This window comes from Phaenicophaeus curvirostris, chromosome 10 (genome assembly GCF_032191515.1).
Source record: "Phaenicophaeus curvirostris isolate KB17595 chromosome 10, BPBGC_Pcur_1.0, whole genome shotgun sequence".
Lineage (NCBI taxonomy): Eukaryota > Metazoa > Chordata > Aves > Cuculiformes > Cuculidae > Phaenicophaeus > Phaenicophaeus curvirostris.
Genome location: NC_091401.1, coordinates 27,614,850 through 27,633,140, shown reverse-complemented (window position 1 = coordinate 27,633,140; position 18,291 = coordinate 27,614,850). Strand labels below are relative to the sequence as shown.

At 45.1% G+C, this 18,291-nt stretch overlaps 2 protein-coding genes across 6 annotated transcripts in view; both read left to right on the top strand.

Annotated features, from left to right (window-relative positions):
• The window catches only part of LOC138724660 (G-protein coupled receptor 35-like), an 88,317-nt gene that overhangs the window by 29,273 nt on the left and 40,753 nt on the right, over nucleotides 1–18,291 (top strand). The window lies entirely within an intron of this gene.
• ST6GAL1 (ST6 beta-galactoside alpha-2,6-sialyltransferase 1) overlaps nucleotides 1–18,291 on the top strand; it is a 36,397-nt gene that overhangs the window by 14,296 nt on the left and 3,810 nt on the right. For 3 of the 5 annotated variants that reach the window (XM_069864517.1, XM_069864518.1, XM_069864515.1), the window contains exons 2-5: nucleotides 7,200–7,327; nucleotides 8,418–9,090; nucleotides 12,363–12,460; nucleotides 17,602–17,703. In XM_069864517.1, the coding sequence (XP_069720618.1) occupies nucleotides 8,460–9,090; nucleotides 12,363–12,460; nucleotides 17,602–17,703 (831 nt within the window). In that variant the 5' untranslated portion in view covers nucleotides 7,200–7,327; nucleotides 8,418–8,459. Of the gene's footprint in view, nucleotides 1–5,537; nucleotides 5,704–7,199; nucleotides 7,328–8,417; nucleotides 9,091–12,362; nucleotides 12,461–17,601; nucleotides 17,704–18,291 lie in introns of those variants that run through there. The other 2 variants (XM_069864516.1, XM_069864519.1) reach the window with 2 other exon arrangements.

The following is an 18,291-nucleotide window of genomic DNA, read 5'->3' as shown; positions in this document are numbered from 1 at the left end:
AGGTGGTGATGCTGGGATTCCCCCCTTTTCTCTTCTACTTTGGAAAGCTAACTCAGTTGGGGGCATTTTTAGAGATGATAAAAGTATTGAATCGATGCCTGTTTTCGTATGTGGTGAAGATTTGGAAGGACCTCATTGTATAGCTGCTTCTTTAAATCCTTAACTTAACTTGCTGGCATCCAGAGTGTCAGATGTTGTGCCCCACTTTGCCCTCTGCTGGAGACATGTTAATCTTTCCTCTGCTTAAAACCTGAATCTTTAATACGGAAAATGCACCACTCTTTCTTCCTTTCTGGCCAGGGACACTTCTCCCTCCCAGGGTTGTGTTACCTTTAGCATTGCAAACTGAAACACTTGGTGGTGGAGCTCCAGCAGCCTGTCTGCTTGGGGCCTGCTGGTTTTCCATTTCCAAAGAGGGCAAAGAGCAGCCAGAATTTGCAAGGAAGTCAAGACAAAGTGGTATGAGGCATAGGGGACATTGGCAGGAGCAGCCGTGCCTTGATAGAGATAGGTAAGTGGAAAAGAAAGAGCATGGCAAATTGCCTTGAGCATCTTTGACAGCTGCTGTTTTCATGGGGAAAGAAGGAAACTGAGCTGTAGACAGCTTGACTTCTGTTTAGGTGGGATTTTTGGTGTTAGAGCAGAGGATCAAAGAAGTAAGTCAGCCATGAATCTGCACCTTGGTAGAACTACTTCCCCCCCCCGCCCCATGATAGCAAGGGTGTTTTTTAGGGTTTTTTTTGTCTTCCTTGTTCCTCTGTGGAAATCCTCTGCTTGCTGGACAAAGACACGTCTCGGGGTTCGACCTCAAATCAACTAGTGAGAGAGCAGCATCTTGTGTAGGTGTTTTTTTGGGAAGTTTGGGAACGTGGAGTAGCGCTGTGTGCATGTGCAAAGCACAGATATGCAGAAATGACTGATTGCTATTATTCTGGCCTTGGTTGGAAACTTGTCTTCAGGACAGCTGAAATCTAAGGCCAAGCCAACCTCTCAAGCACAGGTTCGCTTTTAGTGCAGAGATATTTCTTCTTTTGATGTGTTTTGGTAACACTGAACTGAAAAGTTACCTTCTTTTTGTGCCAGGACAAAATCTTTAGCCCATTTTGAAATGGTCAGTAGTCTTCCTGTTCACCAACCAAACCCAGTCCCCTGTTACTTAACACGGCTTCAGACGAGCCACCCTGGTTAGGTGTCTGGTTGTAATACGTGAAGGCTGCTGGGGGAGCTGAATATTTGAAAACCAGCAAAGCGATGTATTTGATCTGTATCATCTGTATCACTTAGTCTGCCTAGCCCTCTTGTCAGCAGTTAGGCTGCTTAGTATGTTAATATTAAAAATGAAACGGAAACAGGCCTTTTCTTTCTTCCTTTGGGTGCATCTGAAGTTGGGAAGTAAAAGCAAAAATAGGTGCACATTCATCCTTCACCGTCAGTGCTCCATGTAGCTGTGTGGGAGCCCCAGACCCCTGCTCCTTGAGAAAGTGGCTGCTGGCTGAGCAGAGCCTGCCTGTTGGAGAAGAGGTACTGTTGATGTGTTGGGGCTAGGTGGCCAAAGGTGGAGGAGAGAACAAAGGTGGAGATGTGCCTCAGTGTGTTGCATCCAGGTTTAGTGATGATTTTCCAAGGTAAATGTCCAGACCAGCGGAGCACACTCAGCAAAACCTTGGACCACATACTAAAATACAATTCTCTTTAACGATAATAGGATGATGCATATGTAATCGTATTGTGTGAGATTAACAGAGGAATTAATTCAGCATACTTGATGTTGAAGTGCGGTGCCAGCCCATCTGCTTGGTTTTGCTGCTGTTTTGCACGTGCCTTAGGGATGGCTTTGCCAGTGCTCTCTGTCGGGGAGAGCTTGCTCTGTCAGGAGTTGGCTGTGGGTGCATGTGGCTAGGTGGCCACTCTAGTGTCAGCCTGTTCCTGTATGTTCAGGGCTTCTGCTTGCTTACCTGCACGAGGTCTGTGTAGGGGGTGAACTTGGGATTGGCAGTGCTATGATATGGCTGGCCTGAGCACAGAGCTGACCTGTATGGCGAAGTGCTGGAAGGACTTCAGTGTTTAAAAAGAGCCAGCTGCTGGTGCTATAAGAAAAGTTGCAGTAAAGATAAACTTAGGTTTCTCTTGAGGCGCATACTCTGCAAATTCCTGCTGTTCTGTGTGTGCTCATTTCACTGTCTGCAGCTCTCATATGCTAGGAGACAGCTCCATTTTTAGCAGGTACATTTAGAAAACAAGGTGGGAGTGAGGAGTGGACTGTTGTGACTGGTAATCGATATTATTGGTGGTTGAGAATGACCTCTTCTGAACTCATCCATCTTAGGTATGACAGATGCCTGACTTCTATGTTTGGGTGGAGTTTCCTTCACAAAAGAAGCTGTCTGCTGCCTTTGTGGGCAGGTGGCACCGAGTGGATGGGAAGAGAGCTGTGCGCTCATGTGCAGGAGGTTTCTTTCAGTGGTGACAGCAGTGTGTTTCTTCTGGCACATGTAGGAATTTTGAATGCAGGCAGGACTAACGGGGGGATTGATTTCATTAACAAGTGACTAGTATAGCTCCTCAACACATCATCTGAAATCTAACCATGTTCCTCACTTAAAACGCTTCTTTTACTCCGTATTCTCCACATGAAAATTCCGCATTCTCCACTTTTTTTGTTCTGTTTGATGGCATTGGAAGCACTTACCTAAACATCCGCTCAAGTTGTACATTTCATTTTCACAACACAGTAATGTGTTGGAGCAAAACCAAGAATTGCTAGAAGCCAGATTTCCCTGTTTGTGTAGTTACAAAATTGGAATACACACATTGAATTAACAGCCAGGGTAAATAATGTATTAGGCAGCTCCAAAGGGACAGATCTTTAGCTTGAACAAATGTATTATCACCTTTCATCTGATGTATTGAGTATAGCTGCTTCATTTGCAAAATGGCATGTTCATTATTTGTTTAATACTCGAAAGGCTCTTGGTACTTTTTTTTTTTCCTCTGGACAGGAATAGGGAATTTAAGAGCAGATGTGGATTCAAGGTTACTTCTTGAATCCTGCACCCCCCCTTTTTTTTTCAGTTTCCTTGGGCATGTTCTTTTATTTTGAATGGAGGGATTCCTGCCTTGCGCCTCCGTGCCTTTACTCTTTAGGTGTCCTCATTTCACACACTTCCACACAAACTCATTCTGCCTCTGCTACCAACCACTGCTCTTTTCAGAAGCATATTAAAGAGTGTGCTGTGTATAGGAAAGAGTTGATACCAAGAAAGTACAGAAAAAAAAAAAAGAATAAAAAGCTTTAGTTGAAGTATAAATTGCTCATAGAGGGGAGCATAAAACCATTAAAAAATACACCAGCAAAAGCTGGGAACAAAGCACTCCTGCTGTATGTTTAGCCATGGCACAGTCGTGGGTACAGATGGAAATGCATAAATGAAGGCAAGCTGGAAAGAAATGTGAATGTTCTAAGTTTAAATATGAAATCATTATTGCATTATCCCCCCAAAAGACTAAGGAACACCTTGCTAGATGGAAGAGCTTTTGTGCATACATCAGAGGCAAGAAACCTGCAAGTGGCTGATGGTGATGTATTAATGGAGGGACCAAGCAGAGGCATGGAAGAATAGGCAGATGTGATTTCTGCATGTGCCCATTCCCAGAGGCAGCATCTCTCAAATCACAGTTGAAATTACGTTAAAGGTGTTATTTGACTTGATTGCATTTCAGAGGTACTTTGGTGGGATCTAGTGCTTCCAGTCAGCATAAGAAAAGTAACACTTGTGGAATATATAAGAATTAATGGAGAAGTCTCGTCATCTGTTTGCAGAAGAGTCTTATTTGAAATCTACCTGTCTATTTCCTCTTCATTCATTTTCAGAAGTTGGTGAACCTGGAGAGAGGGAAACAGCATACTTGGATTTTCAAGGTTTTGGTGAGATTGTTCACCCAGAGCCTCAGAGGAAAAAAAACCACAAACCCTAAGCTGTCATGGGATGAGAAAGTTCCTGTTGTTGATTAGTGACTGCCTAGTGGATAGGAAACAAAGCAGTCAAGTTTCACGGCATCTTAGAAATCCCACAGGGATTTGCTCCAAGATCTCCACTGTTGAGCAGCCATAATGGATCTGCAAAGGAGAGGAGGAAGGGTTGGGTTATGGGCTTGGCTGGCTTTGTCTTCAGAGTGCTGCTGGGACTAGAGAAAACACTGGGCAGCTCCAGAAGGATCTGGCAATCCAGGGTGGCTGGGCAGCGTAGCAGCAAAGGCAGGCCATGCTAGCAGGAGTAAGATAATACTCTTTAGTCATATTTTATTCCTGACCTCCTCCATGCGCTGGGGAAAAATCTCAGTGAGGCAGTGCTGCTTGCAAAATATCCTGCAATCTTTGCTGACAGCTGAAAGCTCAGAGCTGAGAAACAGTCAGGAAAGGAACTAGAAGTGGAGGAAGTTTTGGAAGGAGAACAAAGTGGCCCCATTGTTGTGTTGCTGTTGGCCCATGTGGCCTGAGCATGTACAGCTGCAATGTCCTGGTGCGCCTGCCTCGAGGGAAGTTCACCTGTTTGCCAACAGTGCAGGGGAAGTTGACCCGGGGAGCTGGAGGTCTGGAAAAGCTGCTCTGCAAAGAAGAGTTAGAACAATCAGGATGCAGCTTGGAAAAGCAACAGAATGAAAGAAGGGTGTTAGGAGAGGTGGTGTGACCGTGAATGATATGCAGAAAATGAAGGCAAAAGGCTCAGTGTTGGTGCAATTGGATTTGCTGATGTGAAGCAAAGAGAGGTGTGGTTGCCTCTGTATGGTGCACGACTGCAGAATTCACTGCCTTGAGCTGTTTGGGAAATGTGAGTGGTTTCAAGGAGCAATTAAACAAATGTGCAGAAGACAGGCATTAGCACAGCTGGTGACACAGCTTTTTGGAAGCCGTGCATTTACTAGAAGTGAAATACATGCGCATGTTTGTCCATACATATGTGGTTTCTCTGCATCTGCTGTCAGTCACTATAGGAAACAGGTGAAGATTTGACAGACTTTTTGTTAGCAAGATGTAGACACTGTTGTTAGCAGTTTTAGGGTAAATCTGCTGTGGGTTGTGGAAATGGGGATTGTCTGCTGTTCTCCACCAGGGTGGACAGCAGCATATGGGACGCGAGAGGTGGCAAGACCTTCACGCTCTTCTGTACTATGATAATTAAGGCCTACCTAAGTACAGTGAGACACTTGGACAATAAGGGTTAAGTGTAAGAGTGTGTGGACAAGACGAAATTCCCTGATTGCCTTAAAAATAGTGCATCACTCCTTTGTTTTCTGCCGAGAATTAACTTGCCCCCAGAGGATTTGCAGTGTGGAGTTAGGCTGCCTGCTAACCAGCCAGTGCTACACCCCGCAGCCACATCGGGCTTTAGGTTTTAAAAAGGCAGGAACTATTCAAATATTTTTATAGGTTTTGGGGAATTTTTTTTTCCCTTTCCTTTCTAGTACTCCCAGCTGACACTTGTGCTTTGTGTAGGTGGTAAGTTGCCCTCACCTCCAGAAGAGCATGTTTGTACTCGCTGCCATGAAACAGAAGCACACACAAGTTACTTCTCTCAGAGTCTGGAAGGAGAGCACCACTTGTGTCTTATCCTACGTTGCCTGGAAGAGCATCTGCCTTTCAGCTTGGCACAAAAGGCTCGGTGGCAGAATGCTTGAGAGGGACCTCGTGTTAGGACACTACCTGTGCATATCAAATCAGATCATGTCATAAAAAGTAGTAGTAATAATCAAACTGAACTGCAGTGAACCCATGGTGAACAAAATGTCCCTCGAAATGTCGTGGCTCTGCTAAAGTGCACTTGCTTGCAGAACCTACTTGTAAATCAAGGCAAAATAATTGTTCACATTACAGCAGCATGCACAGTCATCGCGAGCAGGGATCATGTTGTGCTGAGCACTGAAGATGAAGTTTCTAGATTTCTTTGTGTGTCCCAGGGAGGAAGGGAAGTGGTGTGACTTGCTGTGCATCCTCTGCTGTGTGGTATTGATTGAAAGGAGTGTCCTGGTGGGAACTGGCCATCACCTTGAAATAACTGTGAAGTTGTTCCACTGTGATGAATTTACCACTGCTCTGGATTATCCTAGCTGTGGGAAACAAAAGCTGATGGTACTGAGATGTGCCTGCTGTCACCTGCACCTGGAAACCCCTCAGGAGAGGCTTCTGAAATCAAAACCATGGCAAAGCCTTCCAGGACCCAGAAAAAAAGAGCTCTGCTTTTCAGGGTGGTGGGGTAGCCAGCGCACCTTCAAGCAAATGAGCAGCGAGAGGGTCTGTCAAGGCAGGGGAATTATTTCCGTAAAAGTTGTGCTTATTAATTCTTTTTGTTGTTGTTTAAGAACTGGAGGTAGAATGATGTTTGTTGTTTAATTGTGGGGTGCTCTGTAAGAAATCAAGTCGAGTACTTAATAGAGTTAAAGGAAAATATAAATAGTCAGCATTAGGATGCTGTGATAATTTAGTACTTTATTCTCTGAAGGGCAGCATGTGTAATTTAGTTTATGTGGCATTGTATACCGAGTACCTGCAAAAGCAAGCTACTTCTTGAATTGTATGGCACTGTGAAATCTCCCTTTCTGTTGCTGTATTTCTTTAGTAGAGCGAAGCTGTAAAGTCTAAAATGCATTTGTCTATTTTGTGAAGACCTGTAGATTAAGATATATGTTATAAAGCAACTTTTCATACAACTGACTTGCTCTGAAAAAGCAGGGAGTCTTCACTGCCTCTGTGTTTGAGGAAGAGTGCATGAATCACCGTGAATAAGGGGGAAGATACTGTGCTAGGAAAAGTTTGCTTTTTCTTTCCTTTCCCCTGTTGGTTGTGTTAACCATCAGCATTAGGATTTTTCCTTTGCTGTGTGGTGGGTATATCTGTTGCTCATAGTCTTTTCCACAAAGAAGGCTATGGGTCTGATGGGAGCATAGAGCAGACAGCCTGTGAACTGGCTCTTGCTCTAGCTGAGGGTAGGTTTCAGACTAAGAAGGAAGAAGCCTGTTTTGAGTGGGCGTTTAAGCATTCAAAAGGCTTGTGTGGTGTTAATGTGTTTGCTGCTGGCCCCTCCATGCCTGCATAACAGCTTTTGTGAGACTGAGGGGCTCATCTGTGGAAATACTTGCTCACCCCCAGAATCACATGGTTCCTCTACAATAGTGTGGTTTTTCTTCCTCTTTTTTTTTTGCAGGTGTTTCTTGAACTTTTGGGTGCCTCTTAAAACTGTTGTGGTTGGGGACGTCCTGCTTAAAACCTGGGAAGAAAACCTGCTAATAGCCAACAATGACTTGAGTTGGAGAGCTGCTGCTTTTTCCACAGGTACTGTGTTGGTAGTTCAGTAACTTCTCCATACTGCAGCTTAGCACTGCTTGCTCTCAGCAGGTTACTTAAGGAGGCAGTTGTCATTAGGGTTTCTCTGGGATGGGTGATGCTCTGCTTGTGTTTGTCTCCTGAGGAGCACTGGGACACCTGCTACTGTGTTTTTGGATGCATCCCAGAGCAGCCACGTGCGGAAATGAGCGGCTTCCCTCCTGTCTTCTCTGGTCCTGTGTGCTGCTCATGAGGTGTTTATGCCTCAGTGTATGTTTCCTACACCAGCCCGTTGTGCTGCCCAGATTGAGTTGCCCTTTGAGCACTCCTCCTATTGAATTGCCCCCTTTTATAACATGGTGGGAGTTGGAGGTGTCTGCTAATATGAGGCAGGGAAAAAAGGACAATGCAATGCTTTACAAAATAGTCTGGCATTGCTTTCTCCAGGGATAGCATACCTTGAGTAATGTTTATCAAACTGCATTAATGAACCTAAATGTGCCTCAAACCTTGCTGTTGGCTCCCAGTAGCTGTTTAGTGAGGTTTAGTGTAGGGAGTGTACTCAGCCATTGCAGGCTTCCAGAAGCTTCCTATGAAGTCACCAAGTGTGTCAGTACCAGGATGGTGAAAATCCCACTGTTGGTGAACTTGCAGCTTTTATTTCAACAGTTATTTGCCTCATTATGTGCTTCGTTAGTGTTCATGCCTATGATCAAGTAGAAGCTCAGTTCTAGAAATGGTGGTGGGATTTGGATATTGGCTGACTGAGATGGGAATCGAAGAACAGCGGAAAAAAAAGGAGGCTTGCCCTGCTTGTGGTATGATACTGGCTGTGTTAAATGTGTCTGTTACTTGTGCAAGGGAACAGAAGAATGGTTTGAGTGGCTGTGGCCTCAGATCACGGCATGCGATGGCTAATAGCCAGCTCAAGTTTATCCATTTGGTGTTTGAGGTGGTGGACTTTTGAGATTTTCAAACAACATGACATTTCAAAATTGTCCCTTTCTTCTCCCTGTCCTGTCCCATTGCCCACACTGACATTTATATATACGGATGATTGTGTGTGCAGCCCTGACTGAGTTGTGTTCCTCTTTCCCAGGACCAGCTGCCTCCAGTGTCCTGTTTGGATGCACCGTACACTATGGTTCACATCAACGTGTTGAAAAAATCCATGTTTGTTCTTGTGGTGATACTGGTCACCCTCACAGTTTGCCTGTGGAGGGAGACGAGAAGAAGCTACTATGTTCCTTTCAAGACTGAGAGCAATGATCTGCAAGTTCATAGGACTTTGGAAAAATGGAACCCACCTAAATCACAGGGTCTTTTCCGTGAAGCAGCCAGTGAGCTAGGTCAGATACCCAAAACTTGGTTTAGTAACCAGAGCAAACTAAAGGGCAGCACCTCTGGAACAGCTGAACAGTCCAAGAAAGCCCCAGACTCTGTGAAGGTATGGGATAAGGACAGTTCATCCAGAAACCTTATACCCAGGCTGCAGAAGGTCAGAAAAAACTACCTGTCCATGAACAAATACAATGTGACTTATAATGGAAAGAGGAATGCTGCTAAACTCAGCCCAGAGAAGCTGCTCTGCCAGCTACGGGACAGGGTGAATGTGACCATGATACAAGGATGGGATAGTCCTTTTGATACCTCTGAATGGCATCAGTACCTACCAGTGAAGAGCCTCAGCGAAACAGTGGGCCACCTGGGTCGCTGTGCTGTTGTGTCCTCAGCAGGGTCTCTGAAATCATCTCATTTGGGACAAGAGATAGGTTGGTATCTTTTCTATTCGCATAGATTTAAATAACATTGGTTTAGAACTTCCACTGAATAGAAGTAACCTGCTGTCATACACTTACCAGTAAGTCTCTGCTGTGGTCACAAAGGTGTTTATATAAGTGGAATATGATCCTTAAATGTTTTCTAAAGTTATTGAACATTACAGCCCAGGAGGAGATGAGAGTCCTGGTCAGGCACTCCATTCCTCTCTGAGTGTACCTGCTGTGCAGTGCAGGGTGCCTTATGATGCCTTGGATTGCAATGCCTGTGTGCCCCAGACCTTGGGCATGCCGAAACAGGCAAGCCCCAAGGAAATGGAAACATTGGGTTGAGCAGAGAGAATGTCATGTATGTGCAGGTAGGTCTATTCTAGCTAGTCCTTTGAGTTTTTGTGGTTGCATTGGTTCCACCAGAGGGTATAACTAATACTGGGTACTGTGGAGAACTCTTGGTTCCTCAAGTGTTCGTTTCTTGATAGGGCTTGGGGTAGACTGAGTAACACAAATGCACTCATGATGCAGTCAGTGATCAGAAACTTCTTCATTCAAAAAGACTTATTCAGAGAAATAAAATAAAACTCTAAAGGAAAAGGACCCCACTGGACACAGCCCTCAGAAATCTGCCATGGCTGACCCAGCATTGAGCAGAAGGACTGAATGCAGTCCATCTTCAGAGGTCCCTTCCAGCCTCAGAGATGCTGGAATTCTTGCTCATGGCTTTTTGAAAGTGGCACTGCTTCATTCTGAACAATAAGGCAGTGGCTGAGTTTGGCCCAGGAGACCATTGAAAAGCTTCAGAGGATTTTATTCTATTGTTGATGCTTTGCAAAATTGTATCTGAACATATTTATCTGCAGTTAATGCATTATTTGATAAATGCTGGTCTTGTACAGTGGCTTATAATGTAGCATGTGTTGATGCCAAGAACTTCAGGATAAGTTTTAAAGGCTATGGATGTTTTCTTCAGTGGAAATTATTTGCAGACTTCAGTGTGTTTGTAAGTTACCTGTTGGATCAGATCCCATTGGCGTGCACTAAGTTGGAAGTAGCATTCATCCTCTGAAACAAGTAGAGAGCCCTTTCATACTTTATTCATGAACCACCTGGGCAAAATGTTCAGAATTGTAGTCCCCAGATGCTGGTGGGAAGGTCAGGGTTTTCTTCTGGTAGTTGCTCAAAACTTTGTCCCCTAACTCATGTGTGTTCCACAGGGCAGGTGGGCGCATTCTAGAATGGGGTTGGACAGTCTGCAGTGTGTTAAAGTGCTATGAAAAATGAAATATATGAATCTTTTTAGCCTTGAGAGGAGGAGGCTGAGGGGAGACCTTATTGCTCTCTACAACTACCTGAAAGGAGGTTGTAGAGAGGAGGGAGCTGGCCTCTTGTCCCAAGTGACAGGGGACAGGACAAGAGGGAATGGCCTCAAGCTCTGCCATGGGAGGTTCAGGCTGGACATCAGAAAAAAAAATTTTCACGGAAAGGGTCATTGAGCACTGGATCAGGCTGCCCAGGGAGGTGGTTGAATCACCATCCCTGGAGGTGTTTAAAAGACCAGTGAATGAGGTGCTGAGGGACATGGTTTATTGGTAGGAATGGTTGAACTCAATGATCCTGGAGGTCTTTTCCAACCTAGTGATTCTGTGATTCTCTGAATTTCTAACCTTTCTGCTCAAGCAATCATCTCTGCTAGAGCTTCCAAAGTGTTTTCGGCACCTGCGGCCTTAAACCTGACAGCCTTAAAATGAAGCATTTGCATAGAGGAGTGTGAATTATTATTCCTTAAATGGTCAGGGAATATTTGTTCTGTGTAATCACATTAAGATATTAAATGAGCAATTAGTCTGTGCAAGGGAGGCTGGCCGAGCAGACCAGGGAGAACCTTGTGAAGAGCAGTTCATATCTTACTGGGCTCTTGGTGTTATTGGAGGTTATGAATTGCTACTGAAAAGTCTGATATGGGAAAACTGAGTGCAGCACAACCACATGGAGACAGTGCTGCAGAGATCCAGCTACTCTACCTGTGCAGTCACTGAACACCCTTTTAAAGTGCAGATTTAGGTCATAATAATGCTTGGTGTCTGGCTGAAGTTATATGGTGAAATCATAACCCTGTACTCCATTGATGCAGGGTAGGAAGTGGAGGTAAGGGTCTGTAGGGGGAACTACTTCTTTGTGTGGACACTTTGGTAATGTCACCCTTTTGGGTCTTGTGTATTGGTTTGGAAGGGCTCTAAACAAGATCTACTTCTCTAGGATAATAAAGTAGCTGAGAAACTAATGTTTACTGCCAATGATCACTGATCCATTAGCATTGCTTTTGACAACACTCCTGTTTTCAAGAAGATGATCTCTAAAAGACCCAGTTCTAGACCAGATGAGTGCTCTTCCTGGCTGGGGACTCAGCAGTTCCCCACGGACCCCAGCTGCACTGACCGTGAGCTGTGGTCACGTGGCCTCGATGTGGAGGCAGGGAAGTTGGTCCTGCCTCTCTAAATCAACATCTTGGATCATGTGAAAGGTTTCCTACTCAAATCTAGACAGTAGGTATAGAGAATCCAGGGTGACTGGCATGAACAGAGTCTGTGCCACAGCAGCAGCCTGGCTCCATGGCATTAAGGCGGCATGGCTAGCTGTGGCAAGGCAGAGGAGGGTGCTGGAGGAATGCTGTGCTATCTTAAGAGATGATTCCAGCACAGGAGAATGCAGGGAATCCCAAGGCATGTAACAAGCTGTGCCTGTTAAAGGCAGAGTAGTGGTTTTATTTCTGTAACGTAGGAGGTATGTTGGCAGGCTGAAGTCAGCTTCAGTTTTCGTTGTGGTTATTATACATCTGTCTCCAGCTGGTCAACCTCTAGGCTGCAAGAGAGGACAGTGCCTCACCGGTAGTTCCTTAATTTGCAGCCAGCCACATGGTAAATTGATTTTCTGTCAGCCTATCTCCCGGTAAAGTGTTTGGAAGGAAGAAAGGGGGGAAGGGAGGGAGGGAAGGAGGTGCTGTGCTCCTCCATGCAGAGCAAATGCTAGGGTTGCACTCTCAGCCTTCCTGCAGATTGTAGTGTAAAAACATGGATTTTTAAAAGTGTATTGATCATTAAGTTAGACTTACAACTTCTTCCACAAAATCTGGCTTCGTATTTCTAGTTGTTGTGTAGAAAGCCAAAGACTCACCCAATTGTATTAGAAGTGCAGATGAATAATCTGTTACGTGTCTGTATCACTCAAGCCCCAGCTTTAGCTCAAAGGTTTTCACTCTGGTTTGCTTTCAGACAGCCATGATGCCATCTTGCGATTCAATGGGGCTCCTGTCAAGGGGTTTCAAGATGATGTGGGGCAAAGGACAACGATTCGTCTTGTGAACTCTCAGGTAGGTCTGACAAACATGCGCTAAATAGGCTGAGTGTGGCAGAACTGCATCCCTTCCCTGTGCTGCCTGCAGCTGATGAGCGGCCTGAAACAACATCCACAGGGCTTATGGGTTCATCTGCTGCCGAGAGGTCTTTAAAATGAATCTGTGGAGAATAGGACTTCCCATCTGATTTCTCCTGTCCAACAGAGAGGTGTAGGTGGGGACGTCCTTCCTTGTAATGAGGAACAGTTGGCAAATCTGAAGTGACTGCAGTTAAATCAACAATGCTAGCAAACCTACAGCAAGCTGCTTGTGATTTACGGCAAGTACAAGGTAATTTGATTTTTGGCTTGGCTTGAGGCATCTTTCCAAGTGCACTAAGGCCAGCTGCATGCTTGCTTTGGGAACGGGAGGCAGGAGCGGCACCACAGCTCAGCAAACTGAGGTGTGTCAAGAGCTGGGCTTTGTCTGCCCCAGAGATGGGTAGGAAGAATGAAGGAAGCTTACTTGTTTTTTAATAAAAGAACAATATTTCTTTTCTGCCTAGTGATGTTCAGACTCTGTAGATAACACACTAGCCAGGATTGTTGAATGCCTGAAGACAGTTGGCAAAGGACCCTCCCTTCAAAGCTGTAGCCTGCATGCAGCCAGGAGAAGGTATAGACCGTGGTGGGTGAGTCGGAGGGTCCAGGACCTCATTGCAGAGCACAGGATAAAGTACCTTTAACACAAGGCATCACTTACCAAGTTGAATTCTCCCTGAGTCTTTGAGAGCTCTTTCTGGGTATGAGGCTGTGCTTCTCTTGATTTTCATTTGACTTCAATAGACTTCAAAGCAGATCCTCAGTGGTTAGGAACCATGTCTAGCAATATGTTAGCAGTGTTAGTAAGCCACCCACTCAGGAGCAGAGTGAGACCCACAACAGAGACAATCACAGCTCCAGCCACATCTTGGAGAGTGTTTGCACCTTGCTTCCCTGTAGTTGTGACACTTCATGTTTGTCCATTTGCAGAGGAGATTTTTTCAGGTGTAGATACGCAGACAGAAGAGCAAATCACAGTGGCGTGCGTTTGTGAGAGGGTGGAGGGGGCCAGTAAAATACCAAATAGGCCAGGAATCATTGGATGAATGACCTGGTACAGCATTGCAGCATAGAATATAAGCACCTCCTGACCCAGGAGAGGGGGAGGAGGATGTAGGCACATGAAGCATGAGAGGGTGAGTGAAGGAAAGATGGGGGACTGAAGCGGGGATTATGTGCTCCAGAAACAGAAATGCAGTTTCCTTTCCTCACCCCAAAGCTGGAGTTTATAGGCCTGAGTTTTCTCTTCTGCTCATATGCAAAAGGGCCTTTGGTTGCTGCCGTGTAACAAGGTTTGAAGTTTCTCAAAACAGCAGAGCTTGGCCAATCTCTTCAAAGGCAAGATGTGGAGCTAGCTTTCCTGAGTTCATTTTGCATGTCTTTTGAAGCATGTTCTTGCTCTTTGTCCAAATGCTGTTGCTCACTCTGTTCTTGGGTCTTGCCTTCTCCCCTTGCTGCCGTGCTCTGTTCTGCTGCACGCTGCATCTCAATTCCCCTGCATTAAACCACCAGTGAGACGTGGGTCAGTTTGCCCTATCTGAACCAATCTGGTTTTAGCAGACATATCTGGCTGCTGACATCCTTCTTCCTCTGCTCTGTTTGACCTCTCTGTTTTCTTATCTTTCCCTTCTGTGTGTATTTTTATGATGTCAGATAGGTGTTACCTCTTAAAAAAGCACTTTCTCTGGAGCATGCACTCATTGCCAAACTTACTGTGATATGAAGCCATTTACCAGCAAAGCCATGTGTGTGACCTGTGTGATACCAGCATTATCTGCACAGGAAAGAGGGTAACAGTGTGATTGTACAGCTGTAATAGAGCAGTAATAACTCTCCGTGTGGATGCTCTTATTTTTGACTGTAGTTGTAGCCGTGTTGTTACAGTGCTTCTGTTTTCCATGCAGATCAGCCTGCAGCCATGGGTGACACTTGTCATCTGCCACCATCCCCTCTGAATGGAGACACCAGCTTAGAAAACTTCAATTACAGGGAGAGCAAAAGGGTTGCAGTTTTTAGAGGCTGAATTTAACTCAAAATGCAGCATTGATATAGCTGCTGAACAGGGCAAAAGATGCTCTCGGTGTGAATAGTGAAGGAGTTTCTAAGCTGAGCAGCTCTAATTGCAGTCCCTGTTATCATCAGAGAGAACTGGTTTGGGAACCCGGTTTTCTTCTGTGTCTTTATTTGCGCTTCTGATGGTTCAGTGTTGTTCTGGTTGTGGTGACATCATTTAACCTTCTTGTTAGCAGGATTGCCTGGCTGCATTTTATTTTTAGCTGCTTGTGGGCATCAGACGTGGGTCGGACAAGCTGTAGTTTGTTCTTGTTCTGGGTTTGGCTTTTCTTATGTTGTAAGTGGTCAGTGAGAACATGGATGGGATTGTGGCTTGGCTGCTCTTATTTTGGCTCTTGTTTTTGGTCAGTCCTCAGACCATTCTCAAAATGAAGGAAATGGGATCTCCTGAATCAAATTTGTCTAAACTGGTCTGTATGGAGTAGTATCCCTTTGGCACATGTGCGCAGGGGCCCTAAGTTGCTTAATAACTGTTTTAAGGTATTTTTCTGTAATTTGCTGGCCAATCTCTATCATGTACGTAGGGGTAGATGGTTTTAACAGTAGATTTGGGGTATCTTGAACATCTGTATGCATAGGGAAAGAAAGATTAGTTAACTCATGCTGGCAGGAGGGTAGAAATTTGGATCCTCAGATCCTAGGATAGGCTTGTAGGTTCACAAGCTTGGTAGCTGTGCTAAAGAAAAAAAAAATTCCGTAATATTGCCTTACTTACCAGTGAAGGTATGAGAAAATCAGTATTGTTTCCTCTAGTGGCATTTTTTCCTACAGTCTTACACAAGGCATTGGTTTGGCCTGGGAAAGTGCTCATATTGCAAAAGTAAGGGCTGAAGAGTGTGCCAGAGGAGTGCCAATGTCGTTCTGTAGGACACAGCTCCCTTCTGCCGAGCTGACTGAGGACCACAGTACCTTGTTCCTCCAAGCCCTTGTTTACAGTTCTCCTTGGCTGGTTTCTTGCTGTCATGGAGAGCACTCTCTGCTCTGGCCTCATTTGCTGTTGTTGGCAGTAATGAGTCTGCAGGGACAAAGAGAAAGGAGATGATAGCACATCGGAGGAATTGAGTTAGGTTGTGATGGGAAAAGGGAGTATGTTTAGATTGCAGGGCATTGACTGCTGTAGCTGGAGAGAAGGAATTAGTTTTGTGATGGTCAATAAATGTACCAGGAGGGCAGGGGCTCTATTAGCAAGGTATTTGCTAAACAGTGAATTGGCTAAAGAACAAGTTAACCAGGAGATCAACAGATCAGTTAATAATTAGGATCAAAAAGCTGTGCAAGACAAATAAGTCATGTAGCAATTTAAATTAATTTAACTACTTGGAAAGAATCAGTCGCTATTAAACAGAACAAATAGGCACTAAAGGTATGCAGGGAGCCATATTCCTCCAGCAGATGGACTGAGTGACCAATAGGTAAGGACAAAAGCTGCCAAGGGCCAGCTTTGTGGCTCTGGAGGTGCTTTCTTCCCACTCCCCTCCCCATTTCACATCTCTCTGCCTTCGTCTGTCACAGCTCTCTAGGGGTTTGTGTGCCTCTGCCTACTCACGTGGCTTTGCATGGCTGACCTTTCCTTGTCTGATGCTCAGTCTCTCTTGAATCCTCCTTTCATGTGTTTCACATCAGCAAAGTTCCTGGAAGATTTCTAGCCTTTGAATAGAAACAACGAAATGAAAATAAAGCGTGGGTGTTACTTGCCCTGTTCCCATCCCATTGCAGTGCTCCATCCCACTCGTACCTGGCAAAGGCGCTCCTTGCCTCTACCTCTGATGTCCATGCACTGGAGGCAGAAGCTCACAGCTGCAGCGTTGCATGCTCCAGCTAACAAGTGGCCTGGATATTTTAGTTACTGAAAGGAAATGAAGCCAGGAAGTACATGTGCTCAATGCCAAAGCCTTGTCCTGTGTAGTGAAGATGAGGAAACCCTTTTGGCTTTTGGAATGACTAGTGTCTGGGCTGACCAGGGTGTCCGTGTGGTCTAGTTATGGGGACAGCCAGGAAGGCAGCCTGCTGCTGGCATAGCGGGAATATCCAAGGATCAATTAGCTAGTTCTTAATTAGGTCTGTGAAGAAAATCAGGACAAACGGAAGATGATTTTTATGAAGATGCTTTTCTTCAGCAGATGCTTACAAGCTGTGTCTGTGCAGTTTATGCCTTGAGGTGAGAGAACGGGAGATCAATCCCTGTCTCATTTGATTCTGATTGTTTGCTTTTTGCTGCAGACCCAAGTTCCCCTCAGGCGTCATCACAAGCGGTGGCAGTTGTGTCCAGACTGTAGAGGACAACCTCTCTGCTTAAACTACTGGTTTTGTCCGTTTGGGAAAGCCTCTAGAGGAACAGCCTCTATCCACTGGTGCCGTTTATAGCCGGTGTGCTTTGTTGTTGTGGTGATTTACTTCTCACTGCTGCTCTCATGAGGTTCAGACCTTGCTTGAGCTCTACTGCCTTGCTCTGGAGAGGCAAGGAGGGCTTGGTGGAAGGGTCAGCTAAGTGTCATTGTCTCTGGTCTCCTGCAGCAGTGGTTGCTGAGCCCTGGCTGCCTGCATTCCTGTTACTCAGGAGAAATCACCCATGTGCAGACTTTTTTGGGTTCAAATGAAGTATCTTGATAAAGACAACAGTGTGTTTTCATTAGGCTCTTCCTGGACTATCTTGGCAACTGGTGGCAGCAACTGATGTTCCTGCTTGCATGTGGTAGTCATAGTGATGGTATCCATCACACAGGCTGGGCCACTCTGCAGGTCCTATCCTTATTTTTTTATTGAAGATGGGTAGAGAACACCTGGTAAAGCGTAATGGAAGTTTTTCCTCTGCCTCTCCACTAAATAGGACTGGCGTAGTTGTTGGAAGGGCTTCACTGGAGGTGCTGTCCTTACTTGCCTGCAGTGGAGCATGCTCAGTAACCAGCAGTGGGGTGGCTGTGGCTGTATTCAGATGTTTCACTGCTTGACTGCCTGCTAATTCTGACAGAATCTTGCATATTATTGTATTTCTTGTTATTTAAGCTTGTAACTGTTGAGGAGCAGCAGTTCCTGAGGGATGCACTATATAACACTGGAATTTTAATTGTCTGGGATCCAGCACCATATCATGCAGAAATTCGTGAGGTAAGGCTTGACTTTTCTGTAAATAAAATCAGATTTGTATGCTTTGAAGTGTAGCTGTTAACCTGCTTCCTCCTAAGCTGGGCAATCATGCTTTTTGAGGCCATTCTTATTTTACCTCTTCGTTATTGCAGATATATCTGTACATATGTCTGAGAGTATCCCATGCATGAGCTTTCCTAGGGAAACACTTGCCTCTTCCCAATTGCTGGCAAGGGCCTTGGGCCAAGCGTAGTGGGTTATTACCTTTACTTTCCCATGGGCTGGTGCTGCGCGGAGGTCACTATTGGCTGCCCACATTGTCATCTCATCAGAGGATGATCTTCTCTTTCTGGCATTTGCTGTAAGATTTGCTAATGGTTGATGCTTGGATATTTCAAGTACCAGTCAGACAAGAGATATACTTAATTGATTATGAACAGATTGGGAAACCCTCTGAAGGCCTTGGCAAAGGTCTCCTCTCTGTGTCAGCTAGACTTTCACTTATGGGTGTTGTAATCCCTCCAGCATTCACTTTTGAGTACAAAAGGGCATTATTTGATAAGTGATGAGCTTTAGAGGCTCAGGGTGAAAGAAGGTAGGAGTGAATAG